Source organism: Molothrus ater, chromosome 3 (assembly GCF_012460135.2).
Source record: "Molothrus ater isolate BHLD 08-10-18 breed brown headed cowbird chromosome 3, BPBGC_Mater_1.1, whole genome shotgun sequence".
In the NCBI taxonomy this organism is placed as follows: Eukaryota; Metazoa; Chordata; class Aves; order Passeriformes; family Icteridae; genus Molothrus; species Molothrus ater.
Genome location: NC_050480.2, coordinates 95,269,634 through 95,295,699, shown reverse-complemented (window position 1 = coordinate 95,295,699; position 26,066 = coordinate 95,269,634). Strand labels below are relative to the sequence as shown.

At 36.7% G+C, this 26,066-nt stretch overlaps 1 protein-coding gene across 1 annotated transcript in view; it reads left to right on the top strand.

Moving 5' to 3' along the window:
* Window positions 1-26,066, top strand: part of RIMS1 (regulating synaptic membrane exocytosis 1) — a 307,545-nt gene that overhangs the window by 119,348 nt on the left and 162,131 nt on the right. Inside the window, 1 exon segment of the mRNA XM_036380202.2 lies at window positions 23,504-23,557. Within this exon segment, the coding sequence (XP_036236095.1) occupies window positions 23,504-23,557 (54 nt within the window).

The window sequence follows — 26,066 nt, the reverse complement described above, 5'->3', positions numbered from 1 at the left end:
CTTTTTGAATGCATAGTTATAATTTCAAAAATCTGCAGAACTTTTAGGATCAAGCACAGGTATATTCCCCAGTATTGCCTGTGCCTTGTCTCAAATAGGTGAGGGTAGTTCTCTGTTCATCTCTGCACCCTGTGCATGGCATCAGGTGTGGCAGTACCTGACCAGAACAGTGCACGTGCATTTGCCACCTTTTCTGAGGCAGTTCTGCAAAAGGTAGTACTCCAGATTTTTAATTGGAGTATTAAGTATGGCAATTAGGTAGCTTTTCTGGTACCTCAGCTGAAACAAGTGTAAATTATTTACAATTCAGTGTAGCTTTTGATGTGTTCTTTGTTGAGTTATGCTTGCAATATGGTGTTATGTGTTTTGCCCCCATTTAAATACTAGCACACCTGTAACCTGAAATTAAGTATTGTTAAAATTTCCAGAGAAAATTATTTCTATCACATTTGAGCATTGAAGTAGGTTTATAATATGTTAGTATTAGAGCTACACTGAAGATATATTCTGAAAACAAATCTGACTTGTTTGGATTGTCCTAAATTCAATTAAATACATCCTTATCATTTGCACTTGTCTTTGTTTAGGTTTTTCTAAAGGTTTAGGTTAGTTTAGGTGTTGAACCCCAGTCTTCCACATGCCAAGAAAATGCCATAATAGTAATGTGTGAAAATAAATTCTATATGGTGTGATAAAGCTGAGCTACTTCTCTTTAACAGCTGAAAAGTTAATGATAATAACTAGTCCTGAATGTGTGAAAAACATGGGGATCACTTCTTTAAAGTACCATTGCTTTAGCAGTGCCTCTCTCTAAAAGTTAATGTAATATATAGAATTAATTAATTTCAAAATATTAATACATACCTAAAAATAGCATGTTTTAGAACAATTGGTATAATTAAAATAGAGCAACATGAGAAAAATATTATTTCTTAATTATTTTCAATGGCTCAACATTCCTGACTAATTACATATGGCAAGTTTCGTGTCAGTAAAAACTTTTAAAATGTATTTATCCCTTAGTGTCCACATGAATTTTTTACCACAATAAATTATATTGATACAAAACACATGCACCAAGTTTCTTCAAGTTAAGAGTGCATTGTTTGGCAAGGATGCTGAAGTGTGAATTACCAAAGTGTCAGCTCAGGAAAAGTCAAATGTTAACCTTGATTCAGGTGTTTCCTGTACCACTGGAGAATTAATGATCCCTCACCTGGGATGTTGTTTCCCATGCATTACCCATCTTTTACAAATACAAACTGTGACGGACACAAACAAAGTCAATCAGAGGATGATCCTGGAAATGGAGAGCTGCTCATGTGAGAGGAGGCTGGGGAGATTAAGGGACAAGACCTAAAGCAATTAGAGTTGATACCTGAAAGTATGGAATTGATCTCTAGAAATGCAGAAAATTTAAACATAAGAATAGAGGATAGTGAATACATGAGACCAAATATGTACAACTTGGTCCTAAACACTCCTGGCTTGAAAAAAGATGTTTACAAGCATTAAAGCCTTGAGAATTTATTTCATGTGGCTTATTGGAAAGAAAACGAGCCCAATAAAACCTTAAAGGCTAAATTTAATGAGGTTAGGAAAGGATTTATGTGATGTGGTTGCTTGTGGCTGTAGGGCAATGTACAAGGTCCCTAAGAGGTCCTTGCAGCTCTTGATTGTGGCTAAATATTTTTAAAATGTAATGCTTTGAAGCTGTTCTTGACCTTTTCAAGTAAGTGCCAAATATTTCTTAAAGATTTTTTCAAATATATATAGCAGGACTTAATATGTTCTCTCCTAATTTAAAATCATAAAGGACATCCCAAAACACCTTGTAGTGAGAGTTAGTAGGCATCCTAGGCTGATCAAGAAATGAATCCATTACACTTCCAAAATTAATTGGCATTAACTGGCATACTCTAGCGACTGATGAGTTACATGAATTTCAATTATTCTTGTTCTAAAATGTCAAAATGCATACTCAAATATGTTTCTGAAGTTCTTTCATGTTTTTTGAGTATTGGTTAGCTCTTTGTACTTCTGACCTGAGTTAGTTGCAGGCAGACCACATTTAATGGGTTTAATTCAATTTTATGTGAGATAAGATTTCAGAAGGAAGTCAGGTAGGTTTTTTTTTATTTGAGAGGAAGCTGACACTTCTATTTTGGCAGAATATCCTAGGTGGTTTTAGTTCTTTATAGAGGGCCTACACTTCCATTTTGAATCTTTTTAATTATGTTCCGTACACCAAGATTTTAATTGCCAAAATGGTAGTGGGTTTAAGTTACTTCACTCTGTTCCATTCATTCTCCCCTGTGATGTGAAATATTTTGATTATATTTTGGAAATATTTTAGGGCAGTGGAAAAGTCAGGAAAATGTCCAACTAGTAGCTGTCCATGGTTTGGTAAGGGGTGGGAAGGGCCCAGCCTCAGTCGTCCTGATGGCCTGGCTGCCACTGCTTTCTCTGTTCTTCCCTGCCATGGTACCACAACCTTTTAAAGCAGAAAAATGACTGAAAATACAACTTTTTTTCTTTCCTCATTCCTGCAAAACTTTTTCACAGTATTTGTTTAGGTAATGCAAAAATACGTATTGCCTTTGTGATCACCTGATCCGTTTTTCTTTCTCCTTATAGAAGAGGAGATACAGTATAGGGTACAAAAATGAATGAGCAAATGTAGTTTCTTTGGATCAAAATTCAGATATTTCGTGAGGTGCTGTGGGTGTATTGAACTAAGTGAAATATGTATGACATTGACAGAATTAGGTGGAAGATCCATGTTCCAGATTAAGCTATATAATTATCCATAGCAATCAGTCTACCATTGTAGAGGTTTCATTAGGATTACTATTTTTTATCAAATTTCAAATGAAAAAAATAAGGAGCAAATGTTAAAAGTAAATGTTGTTACAATTTTCCTGTGCTTTGCAGAATAGATCAGTTTGCTTTCTCTTTTTTCTATTTTCATATGTAAAGGACAACTGGTGGAAATCCGGATGTAAAATACATTAGAAATATATGAGAATTTATGTCACTGAACTTAGTAGTATGTGGTTGCAGAAAACAATGCTGGTAATCAGTGCAGAAGAGAGTCCTATTTCTGATCTGGCTTTCACTGAGATTGTTTTCATTTTAGTATAATGTCAGTGATTTATACTTGGAAAGAAAGACAACTTGGAAACATTTGCTTAATTGTATGTCAGGTGGCTTTTTCAGGGAGTTTGTAATTTAGTTCCTTTAAATTATGCTTAAAATTTGCTTACATAATGGCTTGCTAATTTAAGCCTTACCAACTTGACTACATATGCCATGCAATTCAGCTGTGTACTAATGCTTTAACAGAAGTTGGTAATATTGTCAGAACAAAATGTCTGGATTGTCAGGATTTTTTTTTTATATCTCTTGAACAGAACTCCTAGGTCAAATTGTCCATTAAGAGACTAATTTCTGTATGCTCTGACTAACAGAGCTGTAGAACAAAACAGAAAAATCCAACAGGAGGACGTAAATTACATAGCAAATTTCAAATTGATAGCAGATGCATTTTCTCTCTGTAGCATTCAACATAATTTGTTTGCAAAAGATATGGGGTTTATATGCATCATGAAAGAAGCACTGCTTTTCAGTAATGCCTCCCTAGAACTGCTGTTTCTAGCAGGGAAAAAAACAAACAAAGGCCAGCAAGAAACTGAGGAATTCTATTTCAAGTAAGGGAGGAGGGATCATTGTCCTCTGCTTGTGGGAGGTTAATTTGCTTTCAAACAAATACGAGTGTATAAAATTTCTAGGGAAATCCTTAAAATTAGCTTGTTCTTCACCAAGTTTGCTGAGTATATGTATGTATAAGCATATATTGTACAGATTTTTCATAAGTGAATGTACATGCATACCATATATGTGCATCCTACTACATAGCCTAATACAGGAAGTACAGGGCAACCCAAATTTTTGACCTTTGAAATCTGTTAGCGATTCAAGGTATTTAAATCACCTGAGGAGTTATAATTTATGTGCCCATTTATCTGGACAGAAAGAGATGGTGTGCCATAGCAGTCACAGAATCTCAGAAGGATTGAGGCTGGGGGGAGCCTCTGGAGGTCATCTGATCCAATGCCCCAGTGCTAAGGGAACTTGGTCGTTCCAGCTTGGCATATTCACGTGTCTTTTGACTTGCAGAGTGAACAGTGGAAAACTCAAAGATTTCATGTCATTTTTGTTACTTGATTGCTTATTGTAAATATACACATTATAGGCTTATCCAAAATCTCCTTAAGTTCTGTTAGGGAATAATTCTGTGACTTACAGCTTTGGACAAATGAATTTCAGAATTTTACAGAATCCTTCAGAGAGAACACTAACACTATGATGATTTTTTTCAGCATTCGGAGAGAAAGAAACACCAAAGCTACCAAATCAATGTTGAGCTTTTCATTTCTTTAAATGTAGTATTTTTATCATTTTAACACTCATGATCTCATAGTCTGTTTGGTCCAATTTAGTTGATGATATAAAGCTGAGGAGCAGGGGCAGGAGAGCCTTCCAGTAGTTCTCCCAAAAATATTGTGTATCCGGCTGGCTCAGTTACTATCTGAGGTGTGCGAGATCAATGTTGAACTCCATTGTGATAAAAACTGCTTTTCCAGATGGGATACAGTGCTGTAAATATTGAAGAAGAACATCTTGCTACCTGACTTGGGTCAGTTTCACTACAAAGACAGATTACAAAATTTTGAAATTATTTTTCTTTTTGTGTTTTTGCCCAGAAGTATACTTTGAGTTAGTATTTAGATCTTGGCTGAAATGATTTTATTGCACTTTTCTAATAAGTACTGGTTTTAGAAAATACCACAATATAGAAATATTTTTATTCACCTCTTGTCAAATAAGATTCATCTATGACCTAAATATCTGTAAGTAAAGAGATGAGATTTCAAGGTCTTGTGTAAAGGAAGATAATTTCAGTTAATTAGTTTCAACTGCAGATATATTTAAAAACCACAAGCAAATTAAGCAAGTTATAACAATTGAAATCTGAGATTTTTTTAATGCAGTGCACCTTAAGAAGAAAGAGGATAATGAAAGAAAATACTAGTGGTGTAACACAAAGTAATGAGAAAGGTATATATGTTCATATACCTTAATATAATCAATATGATCCTGTAGACTGTAACTTTATATTAGATTTTGATCCTTGTCTATCCAGTGAATACAGGGTTGAAAATGAACAAGTATGACCTTATATATTTAATATGATAATGTATGCATATCCCATGTAAGGTAAAAGGAAAAAATGAACAGTTTAAACCAGACACAAATCTGATCATCTCTGACTAGTCAGAATATGTGTACAATTTTATAAAATCAGGAGAAAAAAAAAATTAAAAATTGCTAAAATTGTATCTTTATATGCATAAAATAAAATCTTCTTTCTGCATCTTGCTGCTTATAGTTAATAATTGTGATTGATTGGAAATGCATTAATAGTATTTGATCACCTTTTGCTTGCAATTGTGCCATCAATAATGTAGATAGCTGTAATAATAATGATACATGAAATTAAAATCCTAATTTTGAATGGAGCATTTCTTCTTTAATGAGGGCTTTATTTGTAAGAGGAACCTTTTATTCTTATGAACAAATCATTATTGCTGAATCATTATTAACATTCTCATAAATACTAAGTCTTAAAAATATTTAAGGACTATACAGTAAATATTTCAGGTTTATGTATTTTTCCAGATTTTTGGGAATAGGGTTGGTTAGCTACAGGTAGGATGTCTGTTTAGCTTGGTCTGTGTAGATGATAATTTTCAAAGCATAGTCACTTCAGGAATCTGTTTATGAATCCTCCAGTTCTTCTTTACTTCAATGTGTTTCCAGTAATGTTACAATCAGTAGAAACCAAACTCAGCCTTAAATCCCTGCAAAACCTGTAGATAGCAAGCTGCAGTTTCAGCTGTGAGATCACTATAACTATTTGGAACTGTTCTTGCATCCAGCATCATGTCCCTTATTTCAAGCTATCCTTTCTGTGTATTATGCACATTTAATTGTGTTAATTTTCCACAATGTCCTATTTTTTCAAGTCCTTTAATTCATTATATGGATTGCTTTGAATTTATTGTTACCTCTTGCTAACAAGTCAAATCCAATCTGACTACTATTACTATTGGACTATTGCCTTTATGGTGTCTTAAAATCCGAAACTCCACTGGCATTTTCATTGCCACATCAAATTTGCAATTGTTCATTCTGAATTCAGTTTGCCCTATTGCATTTCAAATTAAACAAAAAATTTTCTTTTCAAGGTAATGTGTATTTACTATACTTCTGTTATCTTCATTTCTGTAATGGAATAATTTGTTACTTGTTGGCACTGCAGAAATCATAGAAGAGATTAGAGATCTCTATATACCACATATAATAAATTTTTTTTTTTTTTTTTGCTATGGAATACAGAACTAAGAAGCAAATACACTATCTTAATAAAGAAGATCTAAAAAAAGTATCTCAATTTTCTTAAAAACTTAAATTTTAAGAATGTGATTTCCTATAATATTTAGCTGCCTTATTTGTACTACAAACTATCCTTTTTCAGCTTATAAAGAAATCAATCATCTTGGTGATTAAATTAGTGATAATTGACTAATCCAGAGACTGTGACTGGTACAGGTGAATTTGATTTGTACATGCCTAGTTTCTCTGCATGTATTTATTATATCAACATTTTATGGAATAAGTTCATTTCATTGGGTAGATTTACAGCTCTTTGAAACTGGTGGTCTGCAATGTTAGTGGAGGACAGTGGGGAATCCTGGGGAGTCCATCTGCATGACAGTGGGGTAAGTCTGGATATAACCCACTTTTCCAATGTGCTTCTGTATGGCAGGTCTCATCACTGGAAATAAATTTGTAGTGTGCAGTGCTGAGAAGATAGAAATTAAGTAAAAATGCCATTATTACTGTTGACTGTCATAAAATGTGTGTACTTGTGTAGAATCAGACAGTTAATATACTCACCCAGCATTTGTTCATGTCAGAGGTGGCCTATCAGTGAAGGAGGCATCTGTCAGACAGAACCCTGAATGTCATAATTTTGAGCTATTTTTTGAATGCTTCAGGTAAATACATCCAAAATTAACACATCTATTTCTGGATGAAGAGCCCCATTACATTGTGCCATCTATTGGCAAACCAAGAGAGGTGGGTTTGTGTTTTGTCATTTGCAGTTGAAGTTGCGGTGCAAAAAAAATAATCTGGAAGTGTAGGAAAATATTATCTGGAAGCCCTCCTTGCCGTGGAGGGCTAAATAGAAGGGATCACTTTACAGAGACAAACCAGGCAGGCAAATATTTCACACCATCTAAACTTTAATCTAATTCACCCAGAAAAAAGAAGCCTTGATATCTCTTCTGGTTGATACTCCAATGAAAGCTCAGTTTTAGAGACTAGAGATCCTTTTTCTTTTCATTTTCCTTTCTTTTTCTCTTTCCTTTCCTTTTCCTTTTCCTTTTTCTTTTCCTTTTCCTTTTCTTTTTTTTTTCTTTTCTTTCTGTCCCTCCCTCAAAAGCATTGAGGGAGATCAGAGTAGCAAACATGCAGATGTCCAGGGATGTGTTTAGGCTCAGGAGACTTGAAGAAGTGTGTTCTTCTGTGGGATGCCTGAGGAGATATGGTGCACCAGCAGAGCTGACTGCTGATGTCCAAGCAGAGCTCAGTCAGAGCTAGCAGGCCTGTGGCAGCAGCACCTGGTGGGACTTGGTTTTATCTGAGCAATGCACCTTCAGTTTTTCCAGCAGTGATCTGTTTCCTAGATGTACTTGGGTATGTTTTATTGCTAGAAGACAATCAATCCAGCATCATGTCCCTTATTTCAAACTGTGCCCAGCTGTGGTAACTGTGAAAAGTCTTGTAAAAGGATCCCATAAAAAGGAAGATGTCTTCTAATCATGCATCATTCTTCCCTAAAAGACTTGAGCTTTTGGCAAAACTAACTGAATCCCCTTGTTCAGCCTCTGAATACACTTGTTCCATGTGGTCACACAAAACCAGCTGCCAGCTTACAGGCATGTGAGAGTGCACTCATTTAAGCTCAGGCTGATTTGACAGCCCAGTGTGTGCCCCTTAAGCCCAATGAATTCTTTACTTGATCATTTTATTTCTTGGAATTTGTGTCTTTCAGTTTCAATCATTGTAGTCCTCATTCATGTAAGATTCTTCTATGTGATGGGATTTTTAATGTTATCTGTGGGGGCTAGGACTAAGTATGACTCCTAATATTTAAAGTGTTCATAGCTATGTACACTGCTGAGGCAAAAATGTTTGGTTTTAGTAGTTATAAAATAACATAGGAATGCTAACTAGAACTAAATTTAGTAAACTGAATTCCTGGGCTATTCTGGCACTACAAAACCAGGGGTATTTTAGCCAGAAAGAGATCTTACTGCAAAGAGAGATTTGGTAAAATTTTTGACCTATTATGCATTATGAGAAATCAACAAGTAGCTGAAAAAAATTCAAGAGAACAAAGAAATTATGAGGGCTAAATGTAAGCTGTGCTCTTGCTGTTTCTCTTTTTATCATAAATAGCCTTAATCCTCATCCAGGATTAAAATTCAGTGTATTTTTAGCCATGTAATGTCCTAGATAAAAGATACTTCTATGTTTTTATATATTTTGCCTTCTGGAGCATTTTTATTTACTTAAGGGATGGATACTTTCCGTCTATACATCTTCAGTGCTGCAGTTAGAGAGGATGTAGGATAGTTTGTCATACATATACCTAGGTACATGGTTTTATTAAGCATAAATGAAGATAGAAGTGTATATTTCAAGCAAGGAAATCTATAGACAAAGTTTCTGTAATATTTTGTGAGTTTATTCAAATTCCTTTAATATAAGGACCCATCTGCAAATCAGCCTTCCTACAGAGATAAATTAAATCTCTCTCCAAAACTGTGATTATAAAATGATATAAAGTATCTCTTACCAGTTGTTTAATGACTGGTCAGAGATTAAATGAAAATCTGGACAAAATGTAATCTGAATTTCTGTAAAGACCAGATAAAACCCAATAATTTTTTTAATCCAGATTGAGGTTTCCTGAAAGCTGTGTGTTATTTAGACTGAAGTTTAATCATGTACTGTGCAGTTTCAGTATTCCAGCTAAAACACCTGTCAAGTAACTTACATGCAACAGGTTTATGGAATCTTTGCAGTTAAATGTTAATTTCTCAGTAATCTATTATATTTGTTATCAACTTGTTCATAAAAACCAGGCTCCCATAGAAAAACACTTTGTAGTGGTGAATTTTGGGACAGTTGTTTGAGTTATTGCATTCTGAAAAGTTGAGTATAACTAAGAAATGCAGATTAATCATAGAGATGAGCAGATGTTGCTAGGGCTCTCTGGAAATAGATGAGCATGGGAATGATGGTTGTGTTGTCATGACTGGAAGAAATTTTTGTATGTTGCTGGGATTTTAATACTGGTAGTGTAACTTTTTCTCTGCAACATATGGTAAGTGATCAGAGCTCATACCTTTGCTGTGTATGCATCAGCAAAGTTACTTTTTTCTTCCCTGACCAAATATCTTCTACAAACAGAGAGAGGGCAGTTGAAAGTTCATCAGTGAGCTGCTCTTAAGACCTTTGTCAGCCTGGCAGCTTTACCCCTCAGGATTATTTGGATCAGTCCTTTTAGCTGTAAAGAAGTCTGCTTTTCTAGACTATTTCAGGGACTCATTTTACTGCCTTTGTGGATGGGTCAAGAGACCACAGAGACAGCTTCTTGCCCATGAAAGTTTAATGCAGCAGAAAAAGCAACAAAGGAATTAAACTAAGGAAGATTTTATCTACTTTATGTTTTTGTTTGGGGTTTTTTTGCCCTCTAAGCTTTCAGCGTAGATATAAACATACTCTTGTGGATGTCCTGTGTTGCAGGTTATATCCCTTCACTCCATACCCCTGATGTTTTCCTAATTAACCAGTGAGTGTTTAGTAGAGCCTGTTGCTGATGTTAGAGGAGCTTACCTCTTGGTCTTTTGTGTAGACTGTTAAAGAGGAGACTGGTGAAGTGTCCAAAGGAGATTAAGTCAATGCATTTTCCTGCCAGACTGAGTAGGAACCAGTTCCAGATGAGTACCCCTCATATTATGAGAACCCAGCTCATTATATGTGAGCCAGGTTTATGCTTTCATAATACTTATGGGGGGAGATCAGTGTGCCCCAGAGTGCTTCAGCTTGCTCTGAACTAGACTAAATCAGCTCTGCATCCTTCTCAGCTGTGGCTCCTGTGTAGCCAGAGAGAGCCCCAGGTCACCAAGTGCCCAGTAAGGTACTACAGAGTTTTATTGTAGCTCCCAGCAGCTGCCCCAGTCAGGCTGGCTCTCAGGTAATACCCACGTTGTACCTTACAGCTCCACGCTCATATTTTGGAAATGTTAGGGTTTTGAAGGTAGGAATGAAGGCCAGTGTTGAGGCAGTTGAATCCTACAACAGTTTTTCACCAGTTATGGTAGGAAATTGTACAGCAGCAATGGTCTGTAGACACATTCAGAAACCTATTTTTAGTCTTGTCTCTAATGAAACTCTACAGACTCACTCTGAATCTTCTGTGCAAACCTACGTGTTCTCTTCTCTACAGGCAACCTGACAATTCATGCACCAGCTGGTTCTTTTTTAACCCTTTTGTCTCCTACATGAATTGACCTCCTTAAAAGAGGGTATATGGTCTTATGCAGTCTGTGATATGTGGAAAGTTGTGAATATATTCCATTGGAGAGAGTTCAATTTGGCTTTTCCCCCCTACATTACAGACAGTCACTGAAAAGCAAATGTTGTATATTACTGAAAATTGTGCTAAACCACACTTAGATTTTCAGTATTTTATTTAGGATATGCTTATTCATGTTGGTAAATTATTTTCCATTTTTTGAGTATAATTCATAGGCCTGAAAGGTCAAAATCTTTTTTTTTTTACTTTCTGACCATGCAATGAGAAGTCATAAACTCTTGTTGAAAATTTGCTATGCACAGCTTTCAGATAATGAGAATGGTGGAGTTCAGGTCAGTACTCAGCTTCAGAAAGATCAAGTCAACTAAGGGAATAAAAAGCCTTAATCAAGGATAGAATGTTTTAGCCTTCTTGAGGGTAAGATGGTGATTGGAGAAAAACCAAGTTGGTCTAGTTGTCTTAGGAGAAAGTGCTTCTTTTTATAAAAGAAGATGACAGGCAGCTAATTGGATACAAAAGGCAGGTGCAGTTAGCCATGCAGCCAAGTCAAGGAGCAAGCCCAGTGCTTCAAGCCATACAAGTTTCAGGCAGGTTTGGCAGGCAGTCATGCTAACCTAGTGTGTGTTTCTCAGAAACTGTGCTCCTGTTGTAATGCTAGAGAGATATGTACACCTTCAAAAGTTACTGCAGCAAAAGCTTTATGGAGTCTCATCATCTGTTGCATACTATAGTAGAGGAAATGTATTTAAGTATCTGTATAGAGGCTTTGCCCCAGAGGTCCCGGTTGTCCTTGATGGGCTGCAGCTGTGATGTCCTCAATTGGGCTGCAGCTGTGACCAATGAAGACAACTGGGATAAAAGGGGGCGGGTTAGCCAGTCAGGGAGAGCCTTGGAGGAGCTCTGAGCTGAGAGAGAACAGTATGCAGCAGAAGGGGTCAGTGAAGATTGGTGGCCATGAGAATACACAGAAGAGGTATGGACTTTAGAAATCTAACAACAGCATACTGCTAGGTACAGTTCTCTCCAGACTATGTGCCCAAATTTCCAAGTTATCCATTGAAAAGAGAGCTAAAAGTTTCACAAATTTGGCCCTCTATTAGTAAGGCCCACTGATAAATAGAAATCAATGCTTTAGTGACTGTAATTGCATAGAAAATAACTTGAGTTTTAAGTCTCTTGATATGGGAGTTCATGACTAAATTAAATTTGATTAAGAAGACTGTTAAATCTATCTGAGCTGCTGCTGAAATGCATCCAGATGATTTTTTACTCCCATTGAAAAATATGAGGATAAACTTAAGATTCCAAGGACTGTAGATGGGTTTTCAGTCATTTGTAAAAAATTGTTATGCAGTTTGTTTCACAAAAAAAGATTTACACATTTCTTCATTTGTAAGTCTTTTTAGAGAGGCTTCTGTGGTGGATTGACCTTGTCTGGCTGCTAGAGGCTCCAACAGGACAAGGGGAGAAAATAAGATGGAAAAGTTCATGGGCTGATACAGAAACAGGGAGCTGGTTCACCAACTACCACCATGGGTAAAACAGACTCAGCTTGGGGATGGTTAATTTAATTTACTGCCAGATAAAATAGAGTGTGATTGTAAGAAGCAAAGACAAAACCTAAAATACCCATCTGCTCCTCCTTTCTCCAGTCTCTTTACTACTCCACTCCCAACTCCTCTGCCTTGTCCAGCCATATGGCACAGGGCATCAGGCATGGGCTGGGACCAGTCCATAATAGTTCTCCTCTGTTGCTCCCTCCTCCTCCTCCAGCTGTGGCCCACAGCATCCTCTGTAGGCCACAGTCTTTCAGGAAAAATACCTGCTCCCATGTGGTTTCTCCAGGGGCTGCAGCTTCTGTCAGGAAAACCTTCCCCAGCATGGTCTTCTCTGCAGGATGTATGGGAATTCCTGCTCAGGGGACTGCAGTACTTCCCTACCCCCTCTTCCTTCCCTCACCTTGGGGCTGGCAAGGCCCATTTCTTTTTGTAGCTCTGCATATCATGGAGAACTTGTTCTATTTAATCACTTCCTCTTCTTTGGCCATAAGTACCTGCAGTTACCGCTGTCTTCTGTGAGCTGACTGGGTTTAATCCTTGGATTTGATGCATGAAACAATAGCTTGTTTTCAGGGCAAATGATGCAGATTTTTAAAACACTACTTTGGAAGCCTTCCCTTTTATCTTAATTTTCTGTCCTTTATGCAGTCAGTGGCACATGGGTTGCAATTATCCTTATTCACCTGCTTTCATTTCTCATTTTTTTTCTCAACTTCTGTTAATTTTTCTAATTACAATTAAATTTTGAAACCATATCAATCTGGCAATTTTTGAGGCAGTGTTACAGGCTTTATTTCCATTATAAGCTAATTTATAATTAAATATTTAGTAGATAATAATGCTGCACTTAGCGTTCCACTGTTACATTATACATTGTGTAATAAATTAGAATCATACAAAAGCAACTTTGTATACACCATGTGGATGAAAATGAGTTAAATGATGATCACAGATCTAACTGTAAACACATATCAACATAAAATGCTGTCTGTCTATTTTAGCCCCAGAAAGATCACATTTGGGGTTTAGCTATTCTAACATTTGCTTTTAAAAGCCACTCTTTCCGGAGTGCTAAATTATGGCTAGAAGAGCTATCTGATGTACAACACCTTATATTACTTGTAAGTTGGCTCTGTTCTCAAAACTCATCTGACACAGGGTGCTCTGTGCCCCTTCAGGCAGGGTTTGTTTGGTAGGAATCTGCATTTTTAGTGTTTTCTTAGATGATCATTGCCAAATAAAATCTCTATTTTTTGCCATATCTATGGTATAAGTGTAGCTACCACAGTGTTTCTTGGCTAAGAAAATCACCTTTTCTTCCTTGCTTCTATTTTGGTTTTATTTTTCAGTCCTTTTTAAGTATATTGCCTCTCCAGCATATATTTTAACAGTAATTACTATTTCCTAGCAGTTTGTCTTACTGATAAACTCAATCTTTTGAATTTATTTAAATCTATCTCTCAGTCTTTTTTCCTTCTTATTTCTGATAGTTTTTGGATGGCTGACTTTAGCTGCCCAGTAATTTCCTTTTTCAATTTAAATGTCACATATTATTGTATTAAATGAGTGCAAAGAACTTAGATTCCTGCACTTTTAACAGCAAGGAAAGAGAACATTGCTCAAGATTAATGCAGTATACAGTGATTCTTAGGCTTCTGTGCAATAAACATTTTGGGAAGTCTAAGTTTAGCAAATACCATAAACATTTCACAAAGAAAAGCTGCTTGTGCTTGCACAGCAAGTGACATGGCATAGTCTCAACAACCCTTTCAAACAAAATGCTTGGATGTAATTACATAGTAGAGAGGGAGAGAAATAAAAATATGTAGATTTAGAAATTGAAGAGTCACTTCTGCTTTAATTTGAAGGACAGCCATTAAAATCATACAGAGGACTTGGTATTATAGTATGACTTATGCAGAGCATGACATTCAGTGCAGATCTTGAACCTTTCAGTTATGTCATAGTCTGCAAGCAGCAAATTCTTACAAGGGAAGCAATAGTCTCATGACTTGTGCTCAGCATAGAAAAATAGGGGCCTCTTCTAGTTGTTGAATGTTAAACTTCAGAATAGGTTGTTCCTTTAAAATAAGCAGGGAGGAAAAAAGTGAAGGATTTGCAAATAAAAGACTGCAGTGCCACATGATTATTACAAAAGCTGCTGGATGTGCTTTGTTTGCATTTAGAGCTTTAGTGTTTCACAACCAATCTGGAGCTGTTTTCTGCAGTGCACTGAGTCCTGGTCAGCTCTTTTGTAAGGTGTTTGTCATAGTGCACGTGTGCGTGGGCTTGGTAATGTCTTACGCTAGTTATGCCTGAAGAGATGTAAAGCTCACCTAAAAGCATTTCTCTTAAAAGGAAGACAACCCTGAATCCCCAAATGCCTTCTTTCTTTTCTGAAGGAAAAAAACTAAACCCAAAGGAAAAAACCTTAAACCAAGAAAAGGAAGTAGAGTTTCCTCTGAAGTAAGTTTTATTTGTCCATGTGACATCTCTGTTCCAAATGCACTTTTGCTCTGTGACAACAAAACAATCCAATTTTGTTGCTTTTCCAGCCCACTAGTTTCCTCATAATCTCTGATATTTGTCCTACTTTCTCCCTAATGTCCATCTCTCATTTTTTTTCCTCAACTTGTTGCCTCTCTCTCTTTTCTCGTCACCCTACTTTGAACCTTTTTATCTCTTCATCCATGTCCTCTTGGACATTTGTTCTTCTTGGCCACCTCATCTCACAAGTCTTCCCTGTATTCTTTTGTCTAAAGAATTGAAGTGGTTAAGGGAAAGTTATTAAAGACAACGGGGCCAGAAGAGCCTGACCTCCAGTAAACCAGTCATATTTAAGCTGGGATAAACAGCTGGTTTTAGTATAATCACCTAAAACTTACAGAGACAACCAGAATAAAACTAACCTTATAAATATGTAGTCTACTGACCTGATTCCAGTGTAAAGTTAAAATTAATTACAAACTAGAGAGAAATACAAAGGAATTATTAAACTCAAATTCTAGAAAGAAAACATACTACTGAAATAACGTATTCTTGAAAACCTCTCCCTGTGACTGTGGATGAGGGTGGAATTGTCTGATTTTTTCTATTATGTCTGTTTTGGATTTAAACAGCTAAAGTTGATTTGTTTGGCTGAGATCATTCTGCTGGCAGTGTTACATAATCTGAATTAAAAAAGCTCAAAGATGGAGTCACAAGAACATGCAAGGATCAAATCAAGACTGAGAGGAACAGTAACTGAGCATAGAATGTTTATCACACATCCTGGTGAAAATGATCTTTGCAGTTCACAAAATGGGCAGAGTCTTTGAACCCAGCAGAAGGCTGATGTATCTGAAAGTTATTTTTTGATATGCAATATGATCAGAGGTACTCCTGCTTCCTGCAAACTCCATGTTTGTGTTTAGTGTTCAGCTACATCAAATATGACTGTATATTGAGCAAATATCAGTGTGCAGGAGAGGTGATCCAAGTCCTGGCAACAGTAGATGGACCTCACCAGCTCTGGAAGCTGTTTCTATGTCAAAGCTACCTTCTACCAAGCAGGGAATAAGAAAGTTCTTTTAGTTGCTGACATGATTCTCTTCCTTTTATATAAGGGATCTAACTAGCCATGAAATTTAACTCCTGACACACACAGAAACCTGCAACACACAAACCCCTTGCCTGATGAAAAAGATTGCTTGCTTCTGTTGAACAGGCATGTGAGCACAAGTCCAGTTCATGGTCCCTGTATTTGTACCACCATGGAATAGGCATCCCTCAATTTCAGATAATAAAGAGGCAAAATATCCTTGACTGTTGCCTCTTCCCTAAATAGCCTTAAGTTGTCACTGCACTATATGCCTTTTATTTGTTTAGGAATTACAAAGCCTGATTAGATATCTGAGAGTATACAGGTAAGTGCAGAAGATCAGAATGGTTCTCCTCATCTAGCAAAGTTCTGATCTCAAATTTTAACCTGTTTTTGTAACAGTAGCTTCATCAGATAATGAAATGTCATTACTGTTTGATTTTTCTAAGTGTATTGTTCTGCACTACTTTACATCCTCTTACCCTATTGAAACTTCCCTCTTTCCCTGTGTGGCCTGCCAGTAGTATTGCAAATTCAGAACAGTAAACCTCTGATATTAATACTGGGTATAGTCTGCAAATTTGCTGTCAACAATGTGCTGTTTAGATCAGTTAAAAAATCGCAATGTTCTTACACTGGCACAAAATTCCTTGTGCATTTTCCTGCCCCATTTTCTTTTTCCTTATCTTTTGAATCTTCCATATTCAGACCCACAGTTGTTTAACCCTTTCTCAGTCTCCCATGGTCTTTGCTTTCCTAAAAATCTACACTTTTCCTTACCAAAAACATTGTTTTCCCTGGTTGTTTTTTTTTTTTTTAATAAATCTGAAATATCCACTCAAATTTGTTGTAGAACACTGACATTCTCTCTTCCCCTTCCTCAAATCTTCCATACCAGATTTACTGAGGTTCCTTTGTGCTCGAGCTTGGTAGCACAGCTAGCACAGACATAATCAACTTAGCCTCAGACTCTGCACCTGGAGCGAGAGGTGGGAGAATTAAAAGAAAGGACCATGGACATCTCAGAAGGTAGGATCAACAAAGATGGAATTGTAAAAAACCAAAACAACAAAAAGGCAAAAAAACCCGTGTCATCCTTTTGGTAAGGGAGAAACTGCAAATCAGATGTTGAGCAAACTCACAATATGTTGTGTTTCCTCAGGATACTCTGGTAGCTTTTTTGTCTGAGGAGATCAGGTTGGTCCATGTAAGGTAGAATATTGTACAAATAAAGTGTGTGTTAGTTTTAAACATATAAGAAGTTGCTGTGATGGGAAGAATCTGCTTTCTGTAATTATAAGGATTATAAGCATATAATTAGGCTTTTCATAATTATAAGGATATAAGCATTTACATTCATAACAAAAAGTCAGGCTTAAGTATTTCTAATTATGTGACAAAAAACTATAAACTTAAGGATAGATGGTGAAACCTGAATAGATATAACATGTATAGGGCATAATCTTATTTGGTGCTTTGTCAAAACCCTGCTGGGTAGTAGTAATTGTGCCAAATACTAAAGGTACCGTATAATGCTCAACATTCCCCTGGTAGAAAAAGTTCTGTCCAGCTAAATTAATTTACACCATGGTGCCTTTTTTTTCCCCTGAAACTAAATATTTCACAAATATTAATTTGTGAGTTTTGCTCTTTCACTGAGAATTTATTTTCTTTCACTGAGAGCTTTCTTTTGTTTTCTTAAGTTAAAGCATGCAGGATCAATCCAGTGGAGATTTATAATGATTTTGTTTAAGCTTACATTTCCAGGTTTATCTGGATTCTGTTTAGTACTGTTATCTGTATGTGATGTAAAAAAAGTATTTGTAACAGATCAGAAACTAGTTCACATCTTTTGTGCTCAGCCTCAGGAGGACTGTCCCAGGCAGGCAGTGGTGGTGAGCCAGGGCTGTGTGTGGAGCTGCCCAGGCACAGGAGGAAGCATATGCTTAGTGCCACTCTCCTCCCACTGTATCACTCACAAATTAGATGCCTAATTTCACAATCTGGTTGCAAGGCTCTGACAGACTTATTCTTGGCTTTGTGTGGACTTGGGAGTGTGGGAGCTCTAAGAAAACTCAGCAGCCAGAACTTCTCAGCATAGGAGTTGGTGGGACACAGAGGAAAATTCTGCCTAAGCAGAGTTCACATTCATAAATCGTGATTCTGTGTGAGTGGAAAGATGATCAATCCAAGTGGTTAGAGAAGATTTCTGTCAAGCTGCATGGCAGAGATCTCTGCAATGAGATGATCCTGCAGTATGTCAAAAGCATGCTTTTTTTCTTCTCCCAAACATTTTGTTCTTCCAAAGAGGATTTTGGGCATTTGTTATAACTGACAGATCCACATGTGCTTGCACATGCTCCCTTATGTTCCTTTGGCAGCTTGTTACATCATCCATAAAAATCTTTGTCTTAACATGATTGTCACTGCTGTATTTTCAGCTCATTCCCATGAGGAGTATTCCTTAACTGCCAGCCATCCTCTGTTGCCTTCTATCCCTATTTACAGCCAGGAATAATCCTCCTCTTCCTCACAGCCCCTGAGTTTTTGCATCATGTCTTCCTAGTGCTCTGTTAGTCTCAGCTCCACTGTCTCTTCCTATGCATCCAAGCAGTGTCTGCAAGCATTGCTCGTTCTCTGTGTTCATTTTTCTTTCCCCTGAATTGCCTCTGCAGACAGAGGTGCCCAGAACAGATCTCCTGGTGACCCCATGCTCCTGGTGGCAGTAAAGGCCACTATGTTCTGCTCATTAACTCAACAGTGATAGGCACTGTACAGGTTGGGAACCTCAAATACATGTTTTAGGTAGAAGACCTCTCAAACCTAGAGCGGATGCCATCAGCTGTTCACACAGTTCTTCAACACAGGATAGAGAGACCTAATCTCTGAAATCTCTGGAGATGTGTGTGTATACACATATACATATACAGACAGACACATATATGCTATAAATATAAGACAACTTTGTTCTCACTATATCATATTGGAAGCTTTCCACACTCAGTCACTCCACCAGCTTTTGGTAGAAGTAACCTTAAGCTCTTGGATAGCTGAGGAAGTAACTCTGTTCATATTGTGTTCATACACCATGGTGTATAATACTCTGTGGAGAAAATGGGTCAACATGCTGTGGGCTTTCCAAAGTCCCTCATGTGAGCTCAGAGCCTCTGCACTCAGATCTTCAGGTTATATGTATGGTTTGCTTTAGGGCAGAAGCCTGTGTAAGATAGTGAGGCAAGAAAGAGGCAGGCCTTCTGGCAGTAAAGCATGTAACATAGCTAGCTGGAGAACAGTAAGGCTGTTATCAGTGCTTTATTCTTTAGAGTTTCACAGAGTGTTTGATGTTTGAAGGTGCCTCTGGAGCTCATCAAGTCCAAATACTTGCCTAGAGCAGGTCCAAGTAGATCAGGTTGCCAGGGACTGTGTTCTTCTGGGTTTGAATATTTCCAAAGATGTAGAATCCAGAACGCTATTTTTAATATTTTTTGGTGTATGTCTAGGAATAAAAAATCAAAATTTCTTTCATGCCTATCAATTCCCCTATGACCTGCACCAGTTGACCCACTTACTTTCCTTTCCATGAGCTTTCTATAAATAATTATATGTATATATATAAAGATATATTACATAAAAGAAGAGTATAAAAAGATAAGTAATGGTGCTGTAAGGAAAGCTACCACAGAAATTATGAACATACCCATCCACGATTAAAGACAGTCTGGTTCTGAGCATTTCTCTATTTTTACAGCGGTTTGTAATTGTAGAAGTGGATAAACAGAGTTGTCTCTGTTTTATGAATAGGAGCTAAAACTTTTTGTCAGTCCTGACTGTAAAGCTGTTTCATGCCATTTACCTTATTTTGTCAAATTTGTGTAATGTAAAAAAAAAATTAAAAAAATTGTGTTCTATGTGTATCTGTAACTATGGGAACCATGAAGTGATTAAGAGGAGTACAGCTTCTGTATCTCATCAAGGCAGCCAAATGTCCAAATAGATATACAAAACTTTTTAGGTTTTTTTTAAGAAGGTTAGAAGAATACACAAAAATAATCTGTGCAATAATAATTTCTAGGGTAACTTAATGGTCTGTGAAAAATGGAGATTGATGTTACAGAAAATATGACTAGCAATTCATGGCTACTATGTTATCAGAAGAAACCGAAGGAAATTCAGGCAAGAGAAATAAAGTTGAAAAAGAATCTAAGCTATGAGACAAGACACCTAGATTTAGAAGATCACAGCTAGTAACTATGACAATGCAGTTTTTGGTATTTTTTTAGTACTAACTTCTTTGTGTAGCAGATTTAGAAAAGAACTTGCAGGGGAAGAATATTTAAATTACTGTATGTAAATGTGCTGGTGTGAATTTTTAGACACAACTACTGCTTTCACCACTAGTGATTTTGCTTTCTTCCTTGAGCTCCAAAGATATTCTCAGAGAAGTACATTATAGTACTTCTGGATAGTGTCTGGAACATGGCAGTGTGCTGTTTTACAATGATATTTCATGTTGTTACTTTATAGTTGCCTAAGTGTCTGAGTTCCAACACTCAGTTTGCTGCAGGATTATTCTAGATAATGTTTAATTTTCGGGAAAGTTGTCGGCAGCTTTCTGAAAGATTGGCAGCAGTAGCTGAGAGATTTTGGCAGAAGGGCATATGAAGAAAGGTGTGTTTTCTTTTTCTAATCTTAAAATTAAAATGACTAGTAACATTGTTGCTAACAGCAGTGGCAACAAAACTAGCATGAAATCCCTTTTGATGTTAGCTCCTTGAATCACTGCTCTGCTGCATCTTTTCCCCCTCCTATAGGCAGTTTTTTGCTGTGGATTTAGGAACTGAGGCCAGGAACATGGTTAGAATCAATACATGAACTGTGTGCTCAGTTGCCTAAAAGTAGGCATCTGATGCCATTTTTTTGCCCTAGGTACATAAGGCACATACATGTGGCTGGCACATGGGACCCAACTCCTGTGGCAGCGAGCTGGGATATGCTGACTTACTGCTACAGGCACTAGGCTCTCATTAGACACAGGATTTTATTTTATTTCACTGTTTCTACATGAAAGTGAGTGGACTCTCTTTGGCTGGAGACCTAAATACCTGAAATGCCTAAAGTAATTTCAGTGTAGACAGAAACAATTTAGGCATCTTACTCAAATCCTTATTTGTATACATAGAATGTCATTTGAAAATGTAACATCTAAATTAACAGAAAGGCAGGCAGAAAAAGAGTAGGAGGTGCAGTCTCTTGTGCAAGTGGAAAATTCTGGTAAGGCAGACTTCTAAACATCCCTCCTGGAAGTTCTCAGTCAAGCTTGTGAATGGCACCATAGCTTTAAGGCAACAGGTAGTTCTGTGAGCAGCCTCATTTCCTATGAATGTGTCTTGTGGTTGAATTGCCATGTCAGTTCTGTGACGCCTAAAGAGATTGCACCAATGAAATATTTATAGGAATTTTATAGAGCTGCACGTTTTATGTAACTTTTAAGAATATAATGACCTGTAAACTTTCATGCCTGTGCATTTTTTTATTGCATTTGTCCAGTGGGGTAGCACATTATTGTAGGATGCAGGCAGAAAATAGGAAGAAGCCCAATCAGCTGTCTGCAAAATCTTCCTTTTCTTGCCAAACTGGAATACAAATATCTAGCTGAAAACCTAAGTTCTGAAGAAAATCTGCTTCCATAGGAATAGAAGAACAGAGTACTAAATTAAAATGGTTTCTTGTCACTGTCCTGAAATGGCTGAGCCCTGTATGTCTGGTGACCTGTCAGCATGGGCAAAGTGATCCTCTCCCTGATTGGAGAGGTGGACAGCAGAGAATTGCATAGTCCTGTCAAACCCTTCAGTCCAGAGGAGAGGCTTTAGGAAAATCAGAACCTAGACTCCTCAGTTGCTTCTTTACTGATACATTAAGCGTAATCTGGGACGGTTCCTAAGTTTTACAGTATCAGTGTGAGTAAACTAACACAAGGCTACTTGGCACATTCTTGGTCTTCTGCCTTTAGCATTTTCTTATCAATTTTTCCTGGGAGGTGGGGAGTTGGAGTGTTCTGTGGTATACCTCCAGGAAGCACCTTGTTTGCAGTCACCTTGCTTTGAAGTAGAGCAGAGATTGTAGCACAGATACTGATTATTTTGTATCATTTGGCTTCAGTGCTCAAAAATGTTTCTGTGCAAGTCTAGTGTGCCACTGTTGGTGTAATTTCAAGATGTAATTTGATGGAAGATACTGGGACAGTGGTAAAACATAGGTAGGTAGGTAAAACATACCCTTATCCCCATTTGCTTTTGTTTCTGGTCACATGTTTTTACTACTCATCATTCCCTCTATGAAAAAATTAGATGTGACAGAGCATGAAACCAGTTTAAGAAAATACAGATAAGTTTCTGAAATGTTTTTAAATACAAGTGGCTCCTGGGAGAACCTGACTGTCAAGGAACAGTATACAAGTGAGTATGTGGCACAGGGAACCTTCCTGTGAGAAAGAAAGGGAGAGAACAAACCCAGATAGGAAGATAGGAGAGAGCTGAGGAGAAGACCTTCCCTTTTGTTGAGCAGAAGCTATTGGATGCACCCAGCTGTACATTTTGAAAAATATATTTAATGTAAACTTGGACTCATGAGCGCACATTCATTAGAAAGGCAGAGTTGTTTATTTATTAAGATTTTGGACTAATGTAAGTATTCAGGTAGATTTTCAACTTTATTTATATTTTAATGGAGTGAAGTGGTCACAACATTTTAGCTAGGATTTTATTACAGAAATCATTTTGGTATTGCAGAAGAGATAAATGCAATTCTGTATAATAATTTCATGGTTTGCTGCATGTTTTTATGTTATCTCAGAAACATTAAGTGATGCATAATCTAACTTTAATTTTGTGAATGAAAATTTTGTAGGAGGTAATTGTTATCATTCCTTCTCTTTGGCTTTCAAGAGATGACTTGTAGGGTGGTGGCAGAGCTGTGCTGAAGTTAATGGTGCCTCAGGCAGTGAAGAGGGTCTGCCTAATTAGACCTGTCTGAAATAACTAGTGTCTTCCAAAAGTGCATAGGAGGAATGTACATTAAATCAGCAACCTGAAAAAATGTTGTGTGTACACCCTTCAGAAGGGAAATAATTAAGGCAGTGTGAAGGTTCAGTAAGGAATAGCTTGTGGCCTGCTCTGTTAGCACACTTGTTACCTAATTTGCTGCATAGGGATGAAGCAGGATGCATGGGAGTCATCCTAACTATGGGATTTCAATTTCTAATCTCAGGAAGCATAAAAGAGTGTGCTCCTCATGGACCCTCCTCAGAATCTGGGCTTGGGTGAAGGATTTGGGGAACTTGCTCTGACCTCAGTCTGAGTTTTGCCTGGCATGTGTCACATAAATTCAGTATAACTTTTGTGCCCCCCACAATGTGACTTTAGCCTCCCAGTGCATGTTTGGAAGCTTCCAAATTTGATTTTGAAAAAAAGCCTTTTTTCTGCATTCTAAAATGCAGGTTTGAAATATTTAATAATGTAGAATTGTTCTTATTTTTGTAACTGAAAATGCTTTTTCTGTGTGTATAGTGATATATATATATATTGCTTACTATGGGCTCTTTCAAGTTGGAATTTCATGTTGTGTTAGTACAGGCATTCTGTTCCTCCTCATTGTGGATCACATTCAGCAGTACCTGTAAGAGTAAGTTTGAGGAATATTTTTTCTGTGAATGAAATACTCTGTATTCCACATGAAGGCAAGCATGGAATCCTTCTAGCATGTTTTCACGCAGCCTGTCAAGTTTCTACATGAATCTGTGTGGGAACTGCTGACCCACATGTGCTGAGTCCTGTCTGTGCCACTGGTCTTTTTTGTTATGTAGCAGTAAAGCCCAGAACCCTTTGCTATGCTGTGAAAATGCACCTTTTTCCAGAGCCATGCATATGAACCCTCTGAATGAAGAACCCCTTGTACTGGTTCTCTTTAATAGCTTCACGTGTGAAATTGCATTGACATGTGCAAGGATGCAATAAACAGAAACAAACCCAGAAACAAAAACCAGACTCTGGATGTCTTGAATGGCTTAGTGTACCACTTCCTCAGAGCTCACTGTCCAGAGGAGAGTAAACAGAAACTATTTTTGAAGTGACAGGCCAGAGTAAAATTGTCTTACACTCTTCATTTTACTGATGCATCGCGTGGAGGTCCAGAAGCCACGTTAGAGAACTGTAATCCTTCATCAGAGCATTTGTTTGGTTGCCTAACATCTGTGGATTGTTAAGATAAGTTATTACACAGACCTGCTTTAGTTTAGATTAGTTTGGACCACATCCCAGTGTACTCAATCAGGATATAATTCCTGCATGCTGCTGAATTGCTTGCTCCACATACTTCTCTAAAAATGTTTTTCAATATACAGTTTTGTCACTGAAACTCCTCTGTCACCTCAATTTTTGATTTTTTTTTTTTTTGTCTCTTAAAGAAGAACTTTTATTATTTTTCCTTTTGGACCGAATAGATCTCAAGGCGACTGTAGCATTTTTTAATTCCTGAAGAGATTCCTAAACAGGGGTGGTAGTATAGCTTCTATGTGAGTATAATGCAGATCTCCTATGTATGTAATCTGTGTTGATTGGTATGTATTGTGTCCAAGAGGCAGAGTTTAAAAATAGCTGTGAGAAAATGGGTTTGTATTTACTTGTCTAGTATTTCTTCTTTTAGTATTCTGTATTTTTCTGAGTCTCTTTATGCATTAGCTATTCTTATTTGATTGTATCTCATAATATTTTTTGCATAAAATGAATTACAGTATCAAGGGTGATTATGCAAATTAACAGTATTTTCTTGAAGTTTATTACATAATTTATACATATTTAAAATTATTTAATATATTAAGTTGTAAAGGAAGTATGTTACTTGCATATATACACACGTATGCAATTTAATTAGGATAATTCACTTAAGTATTCTTTATCCTTTAAACAAACTCTAGTTGATTAATTTTTTTATTAACACTTTTTTCAACCTTTCTTGGAAACTGATAAAATGCAAGTAATGACATTTTTTGTTACTGATTTTGGTTTATAGCATTGACATGGATTTATACAAAGACACATTTGCATGCACACTTTTGCTGTCTAATGAACTAACAGCTGTGGCAGATCATATAAAAGCATTTCAAAATGTGGCTTTTTTTCCTTTCAGCCTTTCTGTTTTTTTTTTGTAATACCTATAATAAAAATCTGATAGACTAAAAGTCTATTCTGTTTAGAACACAGTCTAATAAACTGAATTGCTGGTTTTTGAGGTGTACTAGATGGAATAAATTAGACATTTTGGAATTGAGGGGTTTTTTTTTTTGAGATCTAGAATTTATCTTTGTCAAAGTTGCTGTTTCTATTATCCTACTTAGTGTTATTTGTTTTCATCGTGATATATGTTTATGCCCCTTCTGGAATAAGTGTAGCTTTCGATTAAGGTTGGGTCCTTTTTAATTAAAGGATTAGTAAATACTTTATTATCCTTCTTAAACAGAAGAAATATAACAGTCATCTTTTGATAAAGGTAGAATCCTGACAGAGGGTAAAGAGTTGGATGTCTTCTCTGTGTGGTTTGGTCAAACAGTGCAGGAATGCACTTGGAAGTTCTGATGTAGTTTTCAGACCTACAAAGATAGTCTATTTAAATAAATGTTAATTATTTTAAATATGTGAAATGCCTAAAGTTTTCATCGTGCCTTGTATGCCAGGCACTACCTCCACAGGCCAGAGAGTGAAAGAGCTCAGAAACAGAACTTTGTCCCGTTTAAGTTTCTTCCATTAAGTGGTTTTTTTTCCCTCTTCTTTTTTATTTTAAGCACTGTACAATTTTGTGACTCTTGCATCTTTCCTGTGTTTACACAAAATAATTCAAGCATATTTTTCCTTCCAACTTTTGTCATTCTTCTTAGCCTCATTGCAATTTTACCCATTCCTATATACTTTCTATATTAAATTTTCTTTACCATTTTCCTTAATAATAATCAGCTTTGTTTCCTCTCATCTCTGTTTTTATTTCTGACAAAAATCTCTCTCTTCTATATCGTTCATACATTTTGCCTATTTTTTCTTCTTTCTGAAAACTGTTTTTTTCTTTGTCTAATTTTTTTCTTAAATTTTCACATACTTTACTCTTGATTAACCATTTCTTTTTCTCTGGTGAGTTCCTCCTG